Below are 23989 nucleotides of genomic sequence, written 5' to 3'. Positions count from 1 at the left end.
AAACTAAATTTGGAATAACAGATGCATATCACATCTGTTTATTAATGAATCCTTATAACTGCAGTTCCCCCAAAAAAACATTTTTACAATGAAAGCAGACAGAAGAGATAAAGGGAGACATCAAGATGTAGAGAGTGACTGTAGGTCATGTGTACATTTTTAGAGCTTTTGGTGTGAAGAAATGAGAAGGGTGCAACGAGTACAAGGCTACCACCACCTAGAGAAGGAGGGTGGCACTGTCTGGCTAAAGGAAACGGAAAGACATTTAGAGACGGAGAGAGACTGAGATAAGTTCAGCACCACGGACAGCGCACCGGAGCGCTAGAGAGGAGAAATCAGTTCAGTGGATTTGAGCTGCGCACAGTCATGCCTCCTTGAACTACTGGAGCCTATACTGTGTACTACAGACGCACCCAATCTTCTCGTCCTGTGCAGGTGGAGACACGGTTGTTGTTGTTGTTGTTGTTGGTATTGTTATTGTTGTTTTGTCTCAGTAGGGGATCGCTAAATAAGGAGGCGAGATAGCTGCAGAGAGAAGTGCGTTCCGCTTCCAAGTACAGGCCAGCTTGTTTGTCAGCGCGATCCTTACATCATCTCTTTATTAGAGAGAGAGCGAGTCAGAGAGACCTACATAAAGAGATACAGGAGAGAGAGAGAGAGAGAGAGAGAGAGAGAGAGACCGTGTAGTCAGTCTCCTCTCTGCCAGTCCTCAACTGCGAAGCGAGTCTGTCGGACTGACTTGTGTTACCACCACCCCGCTGTTTATTCTGAGTGTTTCCTCTCCCTCTTCCGTTCCGCTGCGTCCACACCGGTCGTGAAGATGCACCGGTACCGTCCTGCCCAGGGAATGACGTTGTTATTGCCGGTAGCTTTGTGGATTTTCTGCCATGTCAACGGTGTGCACGGAGCTTTGCCAACAACCCGTAAGTTGTTATTTTATATTTTTGGATGTGTCACAAAGCGCTGATCGGGTAAGACTGGACATGGATGGGAAGCAGAGCGAGCCTGTCTCTGGAGCAGAGCAGTATTAAGGCAGAGACGGTGCGTTTAGCAGCGGGGCTGCAGGTATCCCCACGGTGGTGCCAGCTGGTAATCTTGGGAGCTTAAGAGCCAGGCTGCAGCGGGGAAAGGGGGGATAGAGAGAGGGAGCGAGTTTACCTTCTGAGTTTAGACCTACACGTGTTAACTCTTCAGGATCTCTGGTCCATCGATTTTAGCGCCCAGGATTTTATGTCCGTTGGGTGATTCTGATCACCGGTTTTCATTGCCTTCAGAAAGAGCTGGATTACTGAATGACATTTCAGCATGCCAGTTGTGGTTTTCTGTTTTTTGTGTACTCTCAATCCCGGGGCTGAGTGCATTTGAGAGACAAAAAGTTTGAAATCAATCCACAAATGTCAGGCTATTTCTTTCTTCAGCCCTTTCTTTCTTCATTTTATTTGGATTAACGTTAGGCTATATAAACATTTTTGTTTTCACATCATTACATTTCCCCCCGAAGAAATCCAAATGCAGAGGTTTTGTTCAATCTCCAGATTTTCAGGAGGGAGCTATGCTCTAATGGACTCTGGAAGCTGATTCTTCACTGTTAGTGACCCAGAGGCAAATTAAAGATTTCTAATTTTTAGCCTATTGCTTGTGCAGTCTGATGTAGGTTGTTCTATGCAATCTGAATTTTTATGAGTCTCTGCGCAGTTACCAGGACTGGACCTATTTTAGTCAACCTTATTTTTCAGCAAACGGTCACTGACAAACTTGGTGGCAACTTCTGTAGCTCAAATAATTATCATGATGGGTTTTTTTTTTGCGTGGTTAAACCTCCACACTTAAAGCCTGGGGATGCCATAGGATAGTCCTATTTTGCCTATTGACCTGTAATTTTAGAGTTTGTTTACACATTCCTGACATTCCACATTTTTCTAATATATTTCTATTGCCTATTACTATAATATTCTCAAAGACATATTCCCAGGGATTCGGGATGTCAGTTGTATAGCCTATTGTATAGGCTTATTCGTACTTATTTTGTTCTCGTTGTAACTTATATTTTGAAACCAACCAGCCGCCTGACATTTTTAAGCGTTAATACGCTAATGTTGGTTCTGTCCATCTTTAAAGGGATCTGTTATGTTTGGTTCTTTATTTCTTTGGAATCATCAACACTTGGCTCAGTGTCATTCCGATCGTGCTGACGGTGACTGAGCCGACTCTGAGGGCTCAGTGTGACTGATTCGTCCGGTGATCACCAGGGCTTCATGAATGTGTCCGGGGACGCGCCTCATTAATCATCCCATAGGACAGACAACAGCGAAGAGATGCTGCGAGCAGTTTGTGCGTGCGAGCGCGCGTGCGGCAGTGTTTGAGTGTGCGAGTCAGTTTGTGACAGAGGAGAAAAGAGACAGGGGGAGTGAGAGGGGACGGGCAGTGCGTTTCTGTTTTTCAAAGCTGTTGCTCATAAGAGCGACCTCACAGCGCATAGGTGTCACAGTGGCAACACTATTTATAAAACTTTATTGATTCCTTTATGGAAATCTTCAGTCCTCTTGCATCCCTCATTTGGCACGTCTCACTGAGTCAGCCTCAGTGTCCCTGGAGCAAGAAGACATTCAGTGTCTTGTTACAGGACTCTTCAGCTGGGGGCTTCAACAAGGCTGATTTAAAGACTTGCAATGAATAAAATGTAAATTGTACAGTCCAATTGAATCTTTCAAACTAGAAAGTCTATCTAACATCCTTCTTATCATATAAATGGCCTCTTATTTTGCAAATTCATAAGCCCCAGGAATGTTTTAAAGTTAAAGCGCAAGAAGCAAAAACAAGGAAGTCATCTTTAAAGTTAGAATTAGGTATGTGTTTAATCCTCCTATAAATAGAATGGTAAAATGTATTTGTATATAGTGCGTTCAGAAATTATCCAGAGCCATTCCATTTTTTCACATTTTTTATGTTGCAGCCTTATTTTAAAATCATTTGAATTCATTTTTTCCCCTCATCAGTCTACACTCAATACCACATAATGACGAAGTGAAAAGAGTGAGAAGAGAAATTTTTGCAAATGTATTAAAAAGGAAAAAAACTGAAATATCACATTGATGTCAGTATTCAGACCGTTTACTCGGTACTTATTTGAAGTACTTGGCAGTGATTACAGCCTCAAGCCTTCCTGGGCATGATGTATGCAGTCCCTTTGCTATCGCACGTGAAATTCAGTTGCCTTCCATTTCTCTTGATCACTTTTAGATTTTTCTACAACTTGATTGGATACTTGATTGGTAAATTCAATTGATTGGACATGATTTGGAAAGACAAATACCTATCTATATAAGATAGAGCTCAGAGATAGGATTGTGTCGATGCACAGATCTGGGGAAGGCTCCAGACTTTCTGGCAGAGCGGTCAGATGGAAGCCTCTGCTCGGTGAAAGACACATGAAAGCCACTTGGAGTTTTAAAAATAAAGCACATATGACTGTCAGACTGTGAGAAACAATAATCTCTGGTCTGATGAAACCAGTATTGACCCATTTGGCCTCAATTCTAAGCATCATGTCCAGAGAAAATGAGGCACCGTTCATCACCTGCCCAATACTGTCCCAACGGTGAAGCATGGTGCTGGCAGCGTCATGCTGTGGAGGTGTTTTGCTGCGGCAGGCACAGGCACACTGGTCAGGGTTGAGGGAAAGCCGAAGTGAGCACAGTACAGAGATAGCCTTGACCGAAGGTTCACCTTCCAACAGGACAATGATTCTATGCAGACAGCCAAGACAACTCAGAGTGGCTTTAGGGACAAGTCTGTGAATGTCCTTGAGTGTCCCAGCCAGAGTCCTAACATGAACCCAATCGAACATCTCTGGACAGACCTGAAAATGTCCACTGACGGAACCCATTCAACCTGACACAGCCTGAGAGGATCTGCAGAGAAGAGAGACAGAAATTCCCCTAATCCAGATGTGCAAAGCTAATCACGTCAAGAAGACTCGGAGCTGTAATCATTGCCAAAGGTGCTTCAACTCAGTACTGAGTAAACAGTCTGAATACTTTCAATGTCAGTGCAATATTTCAGTTCCTGCTTTTTAATAAATTTGCAAAAAATTCTTCTAAAATTCTGTTTTTGCTTTGTCATCATGGAGTATTGCTTGTAGATTGATGAGGGGGAAGTTAATTTTAACAATTTTAGCATAAAGCTGCAACATATAAAAATGTTAAAAAGTGAAGCTTTGTGAATACTTTCAGCGTGAATACTTTCTAAATGCACTGTATATGCACTGCATTTTGATATGTGTTGCATTGTAAAAAATAAGTGAAAAATGTGACATACCAGGAATATCCTCATGTGGAGTAGGATCAGGGAGGGATTTGCAAGATGGGAGGCAAGCAAGTGTTTGTGTGTGTGTGTGTGTGTGTGTGTGTGTATGTGCGTGCATGTGAGAGCGAGTCATACAAACGGAATGTTGAATCAGATCAGCAGTGCTGACTTTATCCCTTCTCAGGGACTAGATGTGAAACACTCTGGGGAACTGACAATGTCATTGTGACCAATGGTCTGAGGCATGGACTAAAAAAGATTAACATTTCCATCCTACTGGGGCAAACACACACACACACACATTAAAAGTCAATGGGCTGGTTGACCCACCAGTCTCCCTAGTGCACACTGAAAATGCTGAGGTAAGTGTACCAATGTGAGAAAGAGAGAGAGAGCGCAATAACGGGAGATATATATATGTGTGTTTTTGTCTTTTTGTATATAGGTTTGTGTGCATTTGCCTGTTCATTTATTTATTCATGCATGTATGATTCCACAAATGATTTTACGTTGAGCAGTAAACCAGGGATTTTCTCATACTCAGACTTGCCCCGAAGCGTCTGTCAGGTTTATGTTGCATTGTAGTACCACTTAATTGACTAGCACAGTGATATCAATTGCTGAAGAGCTATTTTCCTCCAACAAAACACACACAAAAGCACATGTAAGAACACTCAGAAATACAAACTCACATAAACTCAAAGGTGCATACATAACCACAGATGCTCACACAACTCAATAAAAGTAGATTGTTTTTTATCCTTGTTGTTCTTCAGCAGCTTTATGTTCTAATGAGTTGTTACATTTGTTATTGTTATAGCAGATGCGCTACAACAGGTGTCTCACCACCTACCATGATGTCTGATAATCATTGAGACGTTAATTTTTCCACTTGCAGTGCAAATTAACATCTTTCTCTGATTGAGGTTGTTCACACAGAAAATTTCAGAGAGAAATAACAGCTCAATTCATATAACATGTTAAAATGTGGCATACCATAGTGGAAGTGTATTTTCTATGCAGAGATATCTGGCCCAGTTGTACAGTTTTTGTTTTTTTTTTTTTTAATTTTGATAGTCCACTTTAACCTCTTTGTTTGAAAAAGCAAATCTCTCATTTAATCTGCCTTAAACTCTTCAGCTCTGCTTTCCACCATCATCACTCCCTATGTGAAGGGCAGGGTTTAAATTTTTTAACATTCTCAGAACCAGTGTGTGAAAAGTAAAGGATGTGCCTTTAAGTCACTGTGTAAGTGACACCGTGTGTGGCTAAATGGGATGCCCCTAGAGCCTGTCTGATATAGAATCACATTAGCCTTTTCTCATCTCATTAAGCATGCCAGGCCATTTGACATAGACATCAGTCTGGTTGCACCTCCAGGGCCACACAGGGCAAGTCAGGGTTTGCTGTTCTTCAGTATTATTCATTTTATACCATTTAAAACAAAATGAGGATATTTAGTTGGAATTTGTTGATAACACAAATATTGCTAAACCGGTTTGAGGCGTTCATAATTATATTTAACTGTGTGTGTATGTTTGCGTGCATGTGTGTGGTGGCTCCCATTAGGAGGTGGTAATAATAGGATTAAGGCCTGAGGACGCAGACTGGTTTGCCTCAGATTAGATCAGTGCAGTGCTTGGTGTTTAGCTATGTTTGTTTAGCTATGTTTGGCCCCTGTGAATTTAGTGAGGAAACAAGGTGTAGTTGTTAATTGCACTGCCATTTCCCCCTTCCGTCCTGTCCTCCTCTGTCCAAATTTTTCTCTTCTTCATGCTTTTTTATCCATCGCTTCTTTGCACTTCCTCTATTTTCAATGAATCTCACTCTTTTTTCATTCTTTTTGTGTGCTCACTTTCTTTCAACTGTCTCATCCCTTATTGCCCCTGATGAATCTTCTCAGTCCATCCTTCATTCAGTTTTATACCTCTAGCCTCCTGCCCTTTTTCCTGTCCTTAAGTATCTCTAATTCTTTCTATCCCTTCTTGGCTTTCCTCAGTGGTTTTATCATCTGGCCCTAATCACTTTCCTCCATCCTTGTATTTTCTTCTCTTCTTTTTTCACCCACTTCTCTTCACGATCTGTCCCCTTCCCTCTCACTCCTGATTACAAATATGCTTGTTAAAAAAAGTCCCCACTAGCCACTTTGCAACAGAGTAATGTGCTGCTGCTTGTACATGCTCATGCAAACTCTCAGAGCAGAACCTTCTGTTTATGTGTGTGTGTGTGTGTGTGTGTGTGTGTGTGTGTGTGTGTGTGTGTGTGTGTGCGGGCGCGCATGCGCCTGTGCAACAACCAGAGGGACATGGATCACAGCCAAACACACAGCCACATAGCATTCTCCTCTTTCGGTCTAATGCAGCTCTTAAATTTTGGTTGCCTCATCAATGTATCAATGTTTTACCCCATTAAAACTTGAATACATGACAGCACTTCTGAGAGAAAAATTCATACAGTATATTACATATTTATGTATCATGGAAAAATACTCATATTTCCCACTTGGAAAGCATTTTATTTCTCTAGCACAAGGATCCAGAATCTCTTCATTCCACAGCAGCTGATAATAAATGGATATGAAGTTGACTTGACAATAATATCTTTACAATTTGCAGGGTTACACTGGATGAAAATATAACACACCAGGTAACTGACCACCATGTTAATATGATATATATTCAAACATCCCCCAAATAATAAATCACTAAAACACTGATAGATATTTTTTGCTGATTTTTTCATTATGTCATAGACTGCAAGCATAGACAACATCTAATAGTGAGAAATAGCCATGTTCTTTTCTTCACACTCACTTTCAGTTTAATACATAGACTGTATCGCTCTGCTTAAAGAATTGGAATTTCTCTCTTGCAAGTGAACACTACTATGAGGCTATCTATGTTTCATCTTGGCAGCAAGGTCACAGTGAAAGAAATATACACTGACAAGTCATGCAGCATAATTCCCTTAACAATGTCAGTAACATCACATGCACACACTCTCCCACATACCACATACACAGGGCCCACACCATGCAGCTCTCTCAGACCACCTCTATTCCTCTCTGTCCTCCTCACACACACACACACACACACACACACACACACACACACAAACCTGTCTGACTTCACACGCATTAATTGAAAACTAAACCCATGCAACCTCATATGTAGGTACAAATGCATACATACATGCTTCACTGTATGAGATGCTGTAAGTGTGTGTGTGTGTGTGTGTGTGTGTGTGTGTGTGTGTGTGTGTGTGTGTGTGTGTGTGTGTGTGTGTGCATGTGCATGTGCAAATATGCAGGAGTTGAAAGTTATTCTAGTGGAATGTGTTCTCATTAGAACCTGTCAGAAACTGTCCACCTCGTTAGACAAGGGTCTCTTAGATGGAGCGTGGGCTGGCAGGATAGAGGGAGTAACAGAGAAAGACAAGAGAAGAGGCAGCATTTATCAGAAAAAAGAGACGGATGAGGAGAGACAGCACGAGGAAAGACGGTCAGCAGGCGAGAATTTTTTCTGACACCTTGTCATTCAACATTACTGTTGTTATTATAATCTGTAGCTGTGCAGTTGTTGCATTAGTCAGAGAAAGGACCAGGCAATGTCACCTAATGGAGATACCTGGCTGTTTTACAACTTGATTGGTCACACTAAATAACGGCCTTCATGATTGCTTTTTTTCTCAGTTGGTGTGACTATCGATTTAAAGTCCACTTATTATACATCATCATGATTATCATCATCATCGTCGTTATCGTCATCACCTCCATCCTATCTCTGTGGAACCAGTATGAAAAGCAGAAAGACATAAAATAAAAAAGATAGATAATTCAAATAAAGGTGAAATACAAAAACCAAATACACTTTTTTTTCAGTTTTTTTTTTCTTTTTCTATCTTTTTTTTGTCAAAGAAGGTTGAAACCTGGGATATAGACGGTGAGACTCAGTTCTCAGTGCTAACCTCAGTTCATCCTGAGCTGTAACTTGGGGCTAGACCTCCCTGAGTCTTAAAAGCCTAGCCCTGCAAAGCCAGTTGAAATCTCAGTAGCTCTGGTTTTGCTACAAGATTTAATTTAGAAATCCACTGAGTGTCAATTGAGTCAGGCAGGTGAACCTGCCCCTTCATCAGACTATGAAGAGAGGTTTAGAAGATGATGTGACTTTCCAACCGTTAAAAACCTGTGGATCTGATCAACAATTACAGTGGGTGTTGTAGTAAAATAAAGCAAGATTCTGCATCTGCAGTGGCTGTTTCTCGCTCCAAATTTATTACTAAACCAATTTTAATGGATAATTTAGGACAAATTTGATTTGAGTTTTTCCAAAGCAAGCATCATGTTTTCCCATGTTTTTCCATTTTAAAAATATTTTCCATATCAGATGGGAAGACTGGTACTGATTACACTTGAATTGAAACATGAGAGAATAATCTTCTGTATTTCATTCTGAACTACTCCTTGTTTTTCTCCAGCTTATTTTGTTGTGGGCTTAAAATAGATTTCCCAAAACTATAGAGAAAGAAGTTAAATCATATTTGTTTTAGCCTTGAACGTACCTGTTAAATCACTAAGAAGGAGCTAATAGAATAGGTATAACAACAAGCCTTAGATTGATCTTGGGACAATGCCAGAATTGAGCTGCTCCAGGATAAAGGAAGTGTTAGCAGTTAAAAGCAATGTACTGTAAGTGAACCTGACCAATACCCCATCAGCGTCAAAACAACAATGTCAAAAGCAACACTTCTGTCAGCAGCAAGGAGAGGGTTTAGACACACCGAGCAGTGTTACACTCGTTGTACATGCTCTTGAAATACATCCAATGCTAGCACATTCATCAGTGTAAATGGCTTGTTTTGTGTTCAGCAACCAAGGAGGACATGATCCCTCACTGGCATCCCACCCACAAATACTGCCAATTATGTTCAGGGACTGAATCCAAGGCACTGTCATGGTGGGCAAGCATTTCAACTCAGGTGCTTTTGGTTTTCTGTTTTCATTGTCTCAGTCATATTTGGAAGTGTTGTAAAATCAATAACAGATGCACACAATTTGTTCATGCAACAGGTGACAGAAAATCTATATTAATACTGGAGGCACTCTGTTACTTAGCAGAATAATAACATCAATTCATTATTGTTTTTTTGAATTGTTATTGATGAAGACTATACCATTTATTGAAAATTTACTGCATGTTTTATTTACACTGGCATGTTAGTGCTTCAGTACGCATTGCACTGTATACCTCTCTGCTGTTTTAAAGCACAGGCTCTCATCAGTCAATGATTGATTTTATTGCCTATTTAAACATCTTGTTTTGGTGTCTGGGTAGACAATAGTTTGAGTTGCAAACTTTGAGTTTGGATCCCTTTTAAACTCCTTGGTGGCCTGCTGTGGGACTGCTGTCCAGACCTGTCTCTTTGTCATATGTCTTGTGTTTTGTGTTTGCTTCAAATCCAAATTTGTTCCCAAGCCAGCATCCTACTGATATATGAAATTAATTCATGCACAATTATTAAGGTAATATAATAATTTTGTTAATCATTATTTTGACCTTTGAGCTAATTTAGCATGATTGATGTAGTCCCTGACTTGGAGAGCAAGAGTGATTCATAATAACATACCAAGATAAAGGTCAAAGTAAAATCGCATAAGAAAAAATAGGGGTACACCAGACTGTACAATCCATTAAAAAATATGTGAACCTAATCATAAAAGTCATATGATATTCTCACCTGCAGAGTGTTATACTAGCTATCAAACTATGATTTGTCGCAAATGTGAAACATAACATGTTAGGGTTTTGCAGGATGTCAATGATAGCCTAAATGAGTTCCTAATATATGGCATTGGAAAGCACTGATTAATCATACATACATTATTTAGTAATAGTGAGTATATTACATTACATAGTGAGTAAGTGATTTAATGAGACTTTCAGCTAATTACATTAATTAATTAATTAATTATTACTCATGTAAAAATAAGCAGGATACATTACTAAGTCATTAGCCACGAGTTTCCTCATGATCTAGCAGCAAAAAGCTGTAGTTTTTGAATTCTGTAGAGTTGCATTAAGGGGATTGTCAGTGGAGAATTAAACTCTTGCCTTTGCTTGTCTCCCTCTTTGAGTTTAACCTATATTCTGCAACATTAACCCTTTGATCTACACATGCCTGGTGGGTAACATGATGAATCCAGGGATTACACATTAAAAACCACAGCACGACATCTGTTCAGCTGTCTCACTTACCCCCACCCCCCACCCCCCAACACACACACATACAGCTTCACTGATGTTGAGTCTCACCATGTCTGTGTCACTCCACTCTCCATCTTTTTGTCTCTCCATGCATACAGTAGGTAGCATAGTCAAAATGTGTATATGTGTATGAGAGGCTGAGTGTGTGTTTGTCAGACAGTGCATGTACGTACATGTGCATATGCACAAGTCCACCTCTGTCAAAATGGATATCGGAAATCTAGCCACTAGTTCATGTGGAAGAGTGCTGTGGAAAAGGGCATTGTGCCGCTGCTAAGACAAATGTTGTTATTACTCTCAGTCTTTGCATTCAATTTGTTTCTTAAGCCGCTTGAATACCCAATTTACAGGCCAAGATTAAGTGAATTAATCTTTGGGCTACTTCCACTGAAGAAACATTCCTCCTTTTTCTCTTTAGAGTCAGAGGAAAAATACAGAGGCAGAATAGGAACATACTATAGCCAACCAGTCACTTGGAAAACATAACCTTTGTGTTTCTGTGTGAGTGAATGTGTGTGTGTGTGTGTGTGTGTGTGTGTGTGTGTGTGTGTGTGTGTGTGTGTGTGTGTGTGTATACTTTGGTATAGTGAAACTACAGTATATGCTTTTGCATGTCCTAGCTAGGGACATGACTTGGTCCGTGCGTAGCTCACTGTGTGTGGTGGCCCTGTTAAATATAGAACAACATTTCTGTGAAAATCACACCACTGCTGTGAGAAATAGATCTTTCTCTCTCTCTCTCTCTCTCTCTCTCTCTCTCTCTCTCTCTCTCTCTTTCTCTCTATCTCAACATGTGTGTACATGTTTATGTGTATATGTCATTTTTCTTGTGTGCTCACATGTGAAGAAAATCAGTTTGCACATAGTCTGTACTGCAAATCATTTGGGCTGGCTTTAACTCATCTTTGAATGTATGTGTGGGTGTGTGTGCACGTGTATGCGTGTCTGACACCTTCAGAGGGAGGAGAAAGTTAGGAGATTTTGGCCGTTCATCACTTTCTAACACACCTTGAAAGGGCTATTTGAGCTTTAAGACTTGGTTCAGGTTAGAATTAGGTTAGGTTAGGTTAGGTTAGGGAAAGGGTCTAAGCAGTGCACAAACATGCAAACGTATGTGTGTGTCGGTGGGTGGCAAAGAGTCGATTAAAGAGGACTTATTATGGCCATTTTAAGTGTTAATCATTTCATTCTTGGTGTCGACTGAAAAGGATTGACAAGCTTCAATGTTCTGAAAAGACATTAGTTTTCTTATGCTGTACATTTTATACTGTACTCTCTTCACCCTCTGTCTGAAATTCTCTGTTAGAGCTCAGGGCTCTTTAAGGGCCCCCTCCTCCCTCTGGAACTGGAGCTCACACATTCTGCACGTCATGTGTAAACAAACTTTGGATGACAATATTCATAACTTGGAATATTTTTATAAGAAACCCTTTTGATTTTTTTATGTATGGACACTTCCGGACTAAAAGAATGTAAATAAAGGAGGATCAGGTTGCGGTAACGCGGTTAACATCCACAATAACAATGCAGACTGACAGGCTGTGAGGCTTAGTCTCCTGTTCGACCACATCAAGTGGGAATTACAGAAATAACCGTTGTGAAAATGAAACTTGTGGGCTCACACTATTATGTTTAGAGCAGTGGAGAACAGAAGGAAGGAAAAATGAAGTAGATTTCTGCAGAAAATTAAGATCACTGTCTTTTCGGCATGGCTACAAAACTAATGAAACCTCTTCACTATAAGTAGTTATGTGCTGTGCCTTGTGTGGGGGCGTGCCGAGCTTGCAGGTGAGCAGCAGCAAGAAAAAGTATTGACGTCAATAGGACCAGGAAGTAATGTATGGACCCCCAACGAGGCATTGCATACAAAGAAGAAAATTGGGTTTTTACCCTGACAGTTACTCACTTTGATGTAAACTTTGATCTTTGTGACTCTGGAGACAATTTACATGCACAACACCCTGTATAACACAATATAAGTAAGGAAAAACTCAGAAAAGCACAATAGGTCCCCTTTAAAGTATCCACATGCTTTTCTTTCTTTCTCTCATTATGTGTATTTCTGTGTATGGCCCAGGCTTGGTGTGTGTGTGTGTTTGTGTATGTAGGTGTGAAAGCTTGTGTAATAAAAATAGCCTTGTGTGTGTACACGATACAGAAAAAGAAAGGGTTGAGGCTGGATGTGGATGTGGTTCGTTAGCTCTGGTTCAAGGTGCTGTTAAAGTGTGAGCCAAGATTAGTCAGACAGAGGTCACTGCTTCCTCTTTATACCGTTCTCTCACCTGCCTTCTCTCTGCCCTCTTCTGTAATTTTTTCTTTCACTGTGGCTTTCTTTATCTTTTTTTTTTCTTTGTCTTTGTTGATGTGCTTGACTTTCTTCCTCCCTTACTTCTCTCTTTTGTTTGTTGTTATTCACCCAGGTTGCCCCTTACTTTAAGCCATTTCTTTCTCTCTATTTAATGCCACCTTGTTTCTGTCTTTTTTTATAGTGTTCCCCATTTATATCTTGGCCATTTAACTTTCCTTTCCTTAGCCATTTTGTCTCTCCTTATCTTGCTCTGTGAACCCATCTCCTCTTTATTTACGTTTCACCTCTCTCTCAAACTGTCTAGATTATCAGGTCAAGACAACACTGACACAACATTTAAATTATTTTGACAAAAGCCGTGGTTTGGTAATCATGTCACCCATGCTGGGCTCACAGCTCTTCTCAGACAAAGTGTGCATGTCGAGGTGTTTAACACGAGTTCTATGTTGGTTTTGTGGGGATAAAAATGGGGCAGTTTCCTTCACTGTAGCTTAAAGTGATAGTTTGAGTTATTTTGAGTGGGGCTGTGTGAGTTACTTATCTATAGTCAGTGTATTATCTGCAGTGGATTCATGTCAGAAGCTGAACAATGTTCTGCTGTGGAGGGGGTCAGCAGGAAAAACATGCTTAAGTTACGTAAAAAATGCCTTTTTGAACTACATTTTCTCAACTGTTGAGCTACCCCAATTGAAAACAGTTGATCCGTGGCATAAAACAGTTTGCACTGTTAGTGCAATGTAGTTCCAAAAAGGACTGTTTGGCGGCAAGATAAAGCAATGAAAATATTCAAAATAAAGACGATCTTTATCGGTGGACTATGTACTGTATGACTAACTCACACAACCTCACATCAAATAACCCCAACTATCCCTTAGTCTTGCATGGAATTCCATCGCAGAAATCCCAAAGTTTATTGTAAGTAGTGGGGCATTTGATGGGGTGGCATGTCTTTAACAGATTTTAGAGAAGAGTCAACTACATGGCACAGTTATACTGCAGGCTACTTAACCTAATAATGAAATGGGTGTCTGCTTAGAGGAACCAGCAATATGATTAAGGTTTTTGGTCTTAAAATGCCTCTGACTCTCTTCTTCTGTCAATAAATTCTACTAATTAGTATGACTAGTGCTGATGGGTGTGGTGACTTTTCCCCTGCCAAGAATCCACCTCCAACCTTTACATAAATGCACAGCATTCTACATTTATCTGAGGGCACTGCAAAGGAACCTGACCATTTTGTCTGTTGTCCCTGGCCATGCTAAGAGGTACATAGCCCAGGCAGTGCAACTGAACATTCCTGCATTCCTAAGCAAAATGTACAAGTCCCATTACAGGTGAACTGCAGGTAACAAGTGAAGAGGTCTTTCCAGGGTTAAGCATAATGCAAGAACAGGTACATTTTTACATGAATCACTGTTTACATTTTTTGTCACATATCACAAACTTGTTACTCAACCTTTTTCAATTGCGGTGCCATGATATGCAAAGAGAGACAAGACTACAATCAAAATGTGCCATGTGGTTTTAGCAGAGGGCAGTAAGGGTGAATGCGTCAAACATCTGAGCAGCCTGCCACACTGACCCAGACAAACCAGCTGTCTTCCTGCTGAAGAAACTGTGCTATCCTGTGGCCTACAAAGACCCAAACAACACAGCACAGTCTCTAAGGTGTCCACATCCACATTACACTAGATGAAAACAGCACACAAAAAAGTGGTAATCCAAAGCAACCACAAAAGTGATGGGGAGGGAATGTGCAGAAAAGTTTTTAACACAGCCTTAAAATACTCTTTTCGCAACACTGTAGGCTTATACAAAAACACAAAGCCTTAAATCTATATGCAGGCAACTTGCACAGAAACACATTCAAGTTGCACTCTTTTTTAGGCAGCAAAGCTTGCTGTCTGAAAAAGAGTTGCTGTCAGCCGGCGTCCAACTCAGGCATTGGTCCACATAACCTAACCATGTCAGAACAATTATATAGAAGTATAATGACTAAAAATACAATATTGTGTTTACTTGAGATTATTGTTGATGAAATGTTCACTGCAAAGATGTGTGTACTTTGATGGTTGCCAATATCTGCCCTTCCCAGGGACAGAGGCCACATCTAATAGCACAAATCACAATCCGGTCTGGCCAGTCTGTAGAAGCACAATCCAGGCTTGTCTCCCCATCAGTTAATGCATCCAATTGAACAACAACCATCTGACATTTTTGCTGAACAAGCCTGGAACAAAAGCATTGATTTGCCCTCGAGGTGGGCATCCAGGATGTCACGTTAGGTGAACACTATGAGATGCCTTTTGCTCTGCAACTGGTTGTATTTGGAAGAGCAGTTCCCTAAGTGAGATTCTTGCTTTGCTTGCATTTGATTAGTCAGTGATTTTCAGTATTGCATGCTCTATAGCTGCAGTTCATGGTCTGATGAAATTTTGACAGATGCTTGAACCCTTTGAGGGTAGGAACTATGTCCAATGAACCAATATGTGAACCAGATCATACTTGTGAAAGTAAAATGTGAGTGTGAGTAAAATTCCTAAGTTCTTGAGAGGTTTTACGTTGCCGGGAAATGTTTCTGTATTGGAATATGAACCTACCTTCCTTCCACATTCAGTACAGTCTATTAATGTGCTCTCCAGCAATGACTCAGGTTAATCCTGACCGCTGGCAGAAAAAAGGTCAAATTATTAATTAATTGATATATACTGTGTGAGTTTATTAACAATGGGCTTAATGTAGAACTACTGAAACTGCTATAAAGACAATATTAAAGAGAGCAGCCCAGCAGTAGATAGGTCAATCCTGTAGCAGCTCAGTTGATTCATTTGGAATTTCTTTAATTCCCCATTAAACTGTTGGTTAATGAGTGCTCACCACTGAATTCACTGTATACTTCACATTTCCAAACTGTGAGCCCAAAGGTAAATATTTGGGAATAGTTTTAATTGACGAAACGTTACCACAAAGGGAAGCCACCTCTCACTGAAACTTAGAAAAGCAGATCTATCTGCAGTGGGCCTGGCCCGGGATCCTCGTTGGTAAGTTTTGTACTCCTTAGCTGGATCCTTGCTGTTTCACTGCTGTGGGCTCCCGTCTGGAGCCCAAGTGAGTAAGTTTTCTCCCTGCCCAACTGATGTTGTGACTGCCACAAGCAATTATGCAAAACTCTGTGTCTGTCCTCTCCATTGTGGCTCTTTTGCTGGTCTTAGTTTGCTCTGTTCCACAGTTCCACTGATGGCCCCATCCACGGGAGTTGTCGAGCTGACAAGTGAACTGCAATCAATTGAGCGGCTCATAGAGGATCTTCCCCAGTGGCAGACAAAGCTCTGTTCACAGCTTCCCTGTCTTGAGCCTGCAAGTAGCCAGAAGTCCTCAGCTTTGGTGGGGCAACTCCCGCTGATTTCCCTGGCCTGACGTCACCCTGTCCCCTGCACTCAAGGGTCACAAAAGGCTCTTTCTCACCTCTTACATACATTCTGTGTTAGCAGAAATGAGGCCATCCCACTCACAAACATTTTATCTCATCTGGCATCGAGATCCTGTGCTCTCCGCCATTTCACCTGCTGCTCGCAGAGCAGACCATTTGTGGTCTGCAACCAGAGAGCGCTCCTCGCTCTACCATGCCATTGGGCTGGCCGTCCACCTGGGGTTCAAACGTCCCCATTTGTCACGCCTACAGCCGGGACCTGACAACCTCTTCCACCCAGTGACTTCTTCACCCAGTGACTTCTTCACCACAACCCCAATGCTTCCTTTCATGCAAACATCAGTTGGTCAATCACTCAGCTCAGCTGCATCCAACCAGTTCATTAACTCTCTGCCAGAAATTCCATCTAAAGCTTTGTATAGTGGAGACTCTGAAACTGAGTGGCCTGAGGTTTTAATTGTTGGAGGCATTAGATATGTAAATTTGTATTACATACTGTCTTGCAGGAGCCAAGACAGTTGATTTCATAGAAGTAAATTTGGCTCTCCTCGAAATGCACCTCTCTATCCAAACTGTGATAGTATCATGTCCAGGCAATCAATTAAATTACATTAAGCACTTGAGTCTCTGGGCTCTGCAGTTGAAAGCCTGGGTAGGAGGTGAGTCCTGTTGGGCTCAACTCCCACTACAACTAAAAGCTCTCAATATTGTAGCCATTGTTTTAGCCTGTAGCACTGGATCCAAAATTTTACAACTGCTACTGGGCTTAGTTTTTGATTCCTTCTCGGACTGAATGGGACCTTTTAAAAATAATTGTTTGCATCCTGACAGGAAAGAATCAGGAAAACTAATTTCTAATTTTACAAACTTTATTGCTATCAGCCATAACTGATGGTTTCCCAAGCAGGATCTTGCCCAGCATCCAGCCTTTAGACTTCATAGTCTTGTCCCTGACAGTCCAGGTCCTGTTGTCGGTGCTCGTTGTATTTCCCACACTATATCCCTCATTCCTGTTAGGATCACTGACCGGCAGTGTGTAAAACCAAAAGCAAATTTACTAATAGTCCACAGATGAGAAATGAGCTCATCAGCCTTAAAGCCACTTTTTCAATTCCTTCTTTAGAGAACAGGAATTTTCTGTTCACTTAATATTAGATCCCTTGCCAAATTTTATCTTGGATTTTGCTATACATGTTGTCTTTTACTTCTGGTTTTATCAAACTTTTAGACTCTTTTAATACAACTCACTATGTCAAGCATAACAGCCATTACAAAGGGTGAACACTCGACCTTGTGCTCTCTCATGGTTTCTGTGTGGAAGACGTGATTTAGCCATCTCCAATCACAAAGCAGTGCTCTTCTTAAGTCTCATCTCTCCTGACCCTAAATCCCCCACACTGATTCACTCCCACTCCCTAAATTCATTCTCTGTTCCTCATTTCTGTCAAGCTATTGCAAGTGCCTATGAACATCAGGGCCTCATTGTAGAGTAGCGTGTCAGTGAATTTAATAACCCCTGCACAAATATTTTAGATTCTATAGCTTTGTCAGATACAGCTGCACAACAGCACAACCAGTCAAAATCTTCCTCACTGCCATGTTTAAATGAAGAAATAAGGATTTTAAAGAGAAAGCAGGAAGGCAGAATGTAAATAATAGAAGGAATATACTGATTCGCTATATTTACAAATACTTCCTCATCTTGTGCAACAATTTTTACATGCATTCCATCTATAGATGACCAGCAATTGCCATTAAGCTGCTTTATTTCTCTGTAGCTGTTGAACATCTAAAAGAAATCGTATGAATTGTCCTATGATGTTGAGTAAGAGCGCATTTATTGTTTGGTGAATAGATTGACTTTTCTCTGTTGCCAACTAGTGCAGCGTTGCCAAACACTTAATTGAATCACTGTTACTCAGAAAAATTAGGAGTCCTAAAGTTAGGACTGACTCACCCATTATTTTTAGGAGTTTCTCCCAAATCTGCAAGTTAGGAGCTACTTTTAGCCTTAAGGTGCTTTGTGAATACGGGCCCTGATGTCCACTTATCAGTGTACAGAAAAGAAACAAGAAACTAATTTTTTGCAGCTGAGAGCTAATCATGGTCATAATCCCAGGATTCTCTTGAAAACCATAAACTCTGTGATTGGTCACCCACTTATCCAGCCAACTGAACCCTTACCAGAGAGATGTGAAGAATTTCTTCATAATTTCTTCAACAAGATAGGGGATACTCTGTAACACATTAACCCTGAATTGAGAGATCTTGATGTTGACTCCTGCCCATCTTCAGGACTAACTTGCACAACCCTTCAATGCTCTGTTGCACTTTCGAAATCATCCTCCTGCCCTTCAGAGTGTATTCCCACTTGATTTTTAAAAGCAGCATTTCAGACAGTTGGTCCACATATTTTTGCCATTGTTAGCTGCTCTCTGTCTACTGGCATTTTTCCTTCCAATTTTACCCCCTCTTAAAGAAACCCTCTTTGGATCCTTCTTCTGTAAGTAATTTTAGACCCATCTCTATGCTGCCCTTTTTATTCAAGATTTCAAAAAAACTGTCCACACAACCCATGTGTTTTTTATAAACAAAAAACAAAGTTTAAAAAAATTTCATTCTGGTTTTCACTTGTAGCACAGCACACCGCCAGTGACTTATTGTTTGGCACTGATGCAGGCCTGGACTATACTACTTTAGTTCTCCTTGACCTCAGCTCAGCCTTCCACACATTGGACCACGATGTGTTAATCAGTCTTCTGAAAAACTATGCCTTTTTACTATGTTAGTGATGTGGCTCTGATTAGTTCATCTCCTAACAGGTCGTTCTCCATTGTGCTTGGAGATGCCTCCTCTCATGCTTCTCTCTTTTGTGGGGTCCCATGCTACTCCTGGAGCAAATCACAATAATATTGATTTTCATTGCTATGTGGATGATACACAACTGTGTGTTCCGATAACGCCTGGTACCACCAATGTGTTTTCTATTATGTCCTGCCTTGATGAAATTAAGTACTGGATGTCCAATAATTTCATGCAGTTGAACGACGCCAAATTTTCCATTCAGTTGTCCTTTGACAGTCAGGTGGTTAAAGTTGTGCAATTCTGCTTCATACAACTGAGATATTTAACAAAGATCAGGTCATTCCTTTCATCTGCAGATTTAGAAAAGGTCATCTGTGCTTTTATGTCCTCCAGACTGGATTATTGCAATGCCCTTTATTCTGGTATCAGCAGGTGAAACATTCAAAGACTACACCTCATACGAAATACTGCCACCAGGCTTTTAACACGCTCTAAGAGAAGTGACCACATCACAACCATCCTTGCAACCTGTTTTAGAATTGATTTAAGATTTTACTGCTTGTTTTTAAAGCCTTGAATGACCAGGCTCCTGCCTATATCTGTGATCTACTAACTCCCTGTAAGCCTGATCACTGTTTGAGATCCTCTTTCAGAGCCATACTAACACAAAATCTCAACTTGTCACTAAAGGTGACCAGGCTATTGCTGTCTGTGCATCTCAGCTGTGGAGTTCAAAACCCTGAGGATCAATCTTCTTAAAACTCACTTTTATGGCTTTTTCTTAACTGATGACATTTGTTGTAATTGTTTTAAATATTTGTTTTGTTTTAGATTAAATGTATTACTTTTACTCCTTGTGTTTACTGTAGAGCACTTTATAAATAGAGCTATTATTATTATTATTATTATTATTATTATTATTATTATTATTATTATTATTATTATTATTATTATTATTATTATCACTTCTTAGTAAATGCTGATCCTGTCTCCTGGCATCTTTATCAGTTGTCTAGAGATGAAAAGATGATGGTCAACATGGAGGGGATTACAGCATGGCTGATCACAGATCAGTTTCAACTCTTTAATCTGCGTCTGGGATAAACAGAGATGCTGACTAAATACATGGCTGGGAGAAACACACACACACACTCACACACACACACACACACACACACACACACACACAGAAACATCAAATCTGATTTATAGATTTATTTACTCAGCCAGCACCCTGCCAGGCTCCTGTATTTCAGCAGCTTGGGTGATGGTTAGAATTTGTAAGCCTTCTGATTGCTACTACTGTGGACATCCGATTGAATGGGTTAGTGAGTATGTGTATGCGTATGTGAGCTTACATGTGCATGCATGTTTGTGTGGTTTCTTCATGTATTTTTAGAAGAATGCACACATCAGAAATCTTTGCTTTTTACTAAGGAGGCAGAAAAGTGTGCTATCGATTGAGTATGAGAGCAGAGGAGAGGTGAATGCTTTCTGGCATTCTTTGAAGGACACAGTGCAAAGTGCTGCCATAAAAGCTCAGTGTGGGGTCTGATTCTTTGACAGGATGTGAAGCTAGTGTATTCTGTGCATCAAGGTGTGTAGTCAAGTCCTTATAGTCCCTGGCAGTCAATGGCATAGGCAGTCAATTTTGCTGGAAACTTTCCAAAAATTATTCATTTTTATATTCAAAATAGTTCTCTCCCACTCATGGTGTTCATCCTATCAGCTCTTCTCTCACCATCATTTAATGATCTTGGGGTATTATGCTTAGATTACCATTATCTTTGTCATTATTTTTATTGTATTTTTTCATCAGTGTTGCTGCTTTGAAAGCGTAGCCTTGCAACCTACCAATTACTTTTCACCACAGGAAGTTGAACCACTGCAATGCTACCCTTGGGAGAAATCTAGTTTGGTTAACCAAAGCTACTTAGAAAAAAGTAGTTCAAACTAATAAAATTGAGCGATAAGAAAGTATAATACAAAAAAGGAATGTCAGCAAAATTGAGTTTATTGCAAAAAGTCCCTACTTGATAAAAGGTCAAACATAAACCAAAAAAACAAAACAAAAAAAAACACTATTCATGTGAAGATGCAAGGAATGTCAACTTTGGTTTTCTAAACAATAACTGCTTAAGTATGGCCTTGGTGATTGTTTCTCAAGCTGAGATTCCTGAGGTTTATCTTTTGCACATGCACTACACAAAGGTCAAGTGTGTGGTGTGGACTGCCTGACAAATGCCTTGCCTGGGTATGCCTTTACAGTACACATGAAAGAGAGAGAAGCAATGGTAAAATAAAAATTTAAATTGTTTGTAGTTTCAGTAGTTAACAATAAATGGTAAAAAAAAAAAAAAAAAAAAAAAAATTACGTATAAATGTAGTTGTACTCCCAGCAAGCTTCTGCAAAATGTAGTTAAACTACTTCACTAATCCCCAACACTGATTTTTATGTACTGTTTATAGCACTGTTTTTCACTTCTGTGTAGTTGCTTTTCAAAAATAAAAAAAAATCAGTTATTATTATTTGAGACCCCAAACTGATTCTTTACCTGTAATAGGTCGATATGAATGAGAGCCAATATTGCTCATCAAATGTGTTAGAATGAGAATGAATAGATGGAACCAGTATCATACATTGTAATAGAAAATAAGTAAAATTGCCAATTGCCAGTCATGAATATGAAACAAATGGACGACTTAAAATAGTTCTAAGCAATCAGTTCTCCCACAACCTTTTGAGACTGAGAGACTGTAACAATATTCCTTTTGAAAGGGTGTAACATTTTGCTCTTTAAAACTTGATGGCTGCCAACATGTATTGAGCTTTACTTTGATGTAGATGATGTCAGTTAGCAATTAATAACTTCACAAAAGTGTCTGTTATGTATTATTGAACTGCAAGATAGTTCAGGATGAAAGGGTCCATTTAATAGCTTACACTTACATCAGAACAAATACAAAGATTTTTATTCAATCGGTCATTGCAAAAGAATCAAATTCTGTACCTATCCAACAGTTTATGCCAACCAAATGTGTTAAAGAGGAGGAATTTAAAGGCATCCTCTGCCCTCTCTGCTGTTCTCTTTAGGTCGTCAGGGTTACTCAAACAAACACGTGCACCTGTGCTCTATGTATGCAGATATATACACACAAACACTAACACACACTAGCAGAAACACACAAACTCAGTGTGCTCTTTTGATTCCAGATGAAGGGGGGCATAGGAGAGAGGAACAGAGGACAAGGGCACTGGAAGTGTTGTGTTTAGTCAGCAGAGTGTGTCAGCCAGCTAATGGACAGCCAGGCCACAGACTCTCCCTGAATGGGATCCAAAACCATTAGCAACTCACACACTTCAAAGGGTGGTAATGGGTGATCCTGTGAAATCATCCTAATGTGTGTATGTGTGTGTGTGTGTGTGTGTGTGTGTGTTTATCACCTTTGTGAGGTTGAGGCTGAACATAGTGACAGTGGGTCTTTCACATGAAAACTTCAATGAGATTATATTGGTTAGCCTAAGTGCTAAACATATGATGTTAACCCTGTAAAACCCAGACATAGAAAAAAATGAGCAAAGTATACATTGTGAATGATAATAACACAACAGTCATATCTTTATGAATAGTCATTTATTAATAAAAAACGTAGAATAAAATTGATAAAAATAAATAATATTGCAACAGTGGGCCTTAAAGGGTTAAACTTTAACATATTGTATTATAGGGTTTAACACATGACATCCATGTAACAGGGAGGTGATGTTAATGACCAAGAATGAACTTGAACATAGGTCTATATGCAGTGTTGTGCCAGTTCAGACTTCAAAAGAAATAGTTCAAAGTTCAGTTCATACAGATGAAAATGAACTAGTTCACGTTCATAGTTCTTTTTTTTTTTAAGCTTGAAGTTCACAGTTCCAAAAATGAACTAGTTCTGTCATGTTCTGTTTTTTTAAAATTAAATAGGCCACTATTTTTTTTCAATAGAACCTCCTTCTACCCATCCATCACCGGTCCCAAATCATTGCCACTCCCAAACTAAATGAAGTGCTATTGCATAGCACTAAAGAATGAAAGACATGAGTTACATTTAAAATCCATATATAAATATAATCCATCTGAGTCTTCACTTGTTTGTTCATAAAAGTGCTTCAAATGCTCAAACAAACATCACGTTCATCATTTGTAAACTGATTCGTTCAGTTAAGCGTTCACAAAAAATTTGAACGCCGTTCATTGAACGTATTCATGCACAACACTGTCTATATGCATCTAAGTACACTGAGTTATGTTTTTTAGTTTTTCTGTATAGCTTGCTTGTAGCCGTTGAGATTAGGGCTATATATAGATCCTTTAGAAGGAAATTAAGTATCTATAGATGGATTGTAGTAAATGCATTTGTTTGTAAAAGTAGAATTCAGTAATATGCTTTATAGACTGGTATCATGCATTGACCAGCAAACTGATAATTTATTCATTTTAGCTATGTTATCTTATACTTATTGCAGTAATCTGTGCCAGTTAGCAGACTGAAATATCTTGACAATTATGAGATGGATTATCATTCAAATGTGTACAGTCAAAGTTTCTGTTAATCCAATCTTTTGCAAAACTAAGACTGAGACATCTCAGCTTTACGTAGTGTTTGTGCCAGTTACCTAATGCTAGCATGCTAACATGCTAAACTAAGATGGAAGGTACAGCCTCACAGAGTTTCTAGCATGGTTGTCAACTGTAGTTTAATATAACACACAGGAATAGTGTTTAACAAGACTGGTTCATTGTGTAACCTGGCTATTGTTGGCTTATTGCAATTATCTGAGTTCTTGAATGTCATGTAACTCCTAAAGCACAGATGGTCACTGTCCACTGT

General features: G+C 39.8%; 1 protein-coding gene across 2 annotated transcripts in view; it reads left to right on the top strand.

Annotated features, from left to right (window-relative positions):
- Positions 1-734: 734 nt before the first annotated feature.
- cntnap2 (contactin associated protein like 2) overlaps positions 735-23989 on the top strand; it is a 342845-nt gene continuing 319590 nt past the window's right edge. For both annotated transcript variants that reach the window (XM_022766257.1, XM_022766258.1), the window contains exon 1: positions 735-923. In XM_022766257.1, the coding sequence (XP_022621978.1) occupies positions 821-923 (103 nt within the window). In that variant the 5' untranslated portion in view covers positions 735-820. The remainder of the gene's footprint in view (positions 924-23989) is intronic.

Source organism: Seriola dumerili, unplaced genomic scaffold (assembly GCF_002260705.1).
Source record: "Seriola dumerili isolate Sdu_G_001 unplaced genomic scaffold, Sdu_1.0 BDQW01000822.1, whole genome shotgun sequence".
Classification (NCBI taxonomy): Eukaryota; Metazoa; Chordata; class Actinopteri; order Carangiformes; family Carangidae; genus Seriola; species Seriola dumerili.
Note: the sequence above shows the minus strand (reverse complement) of the source record. Positions and strands in the feature narration are given on the sequence as shown.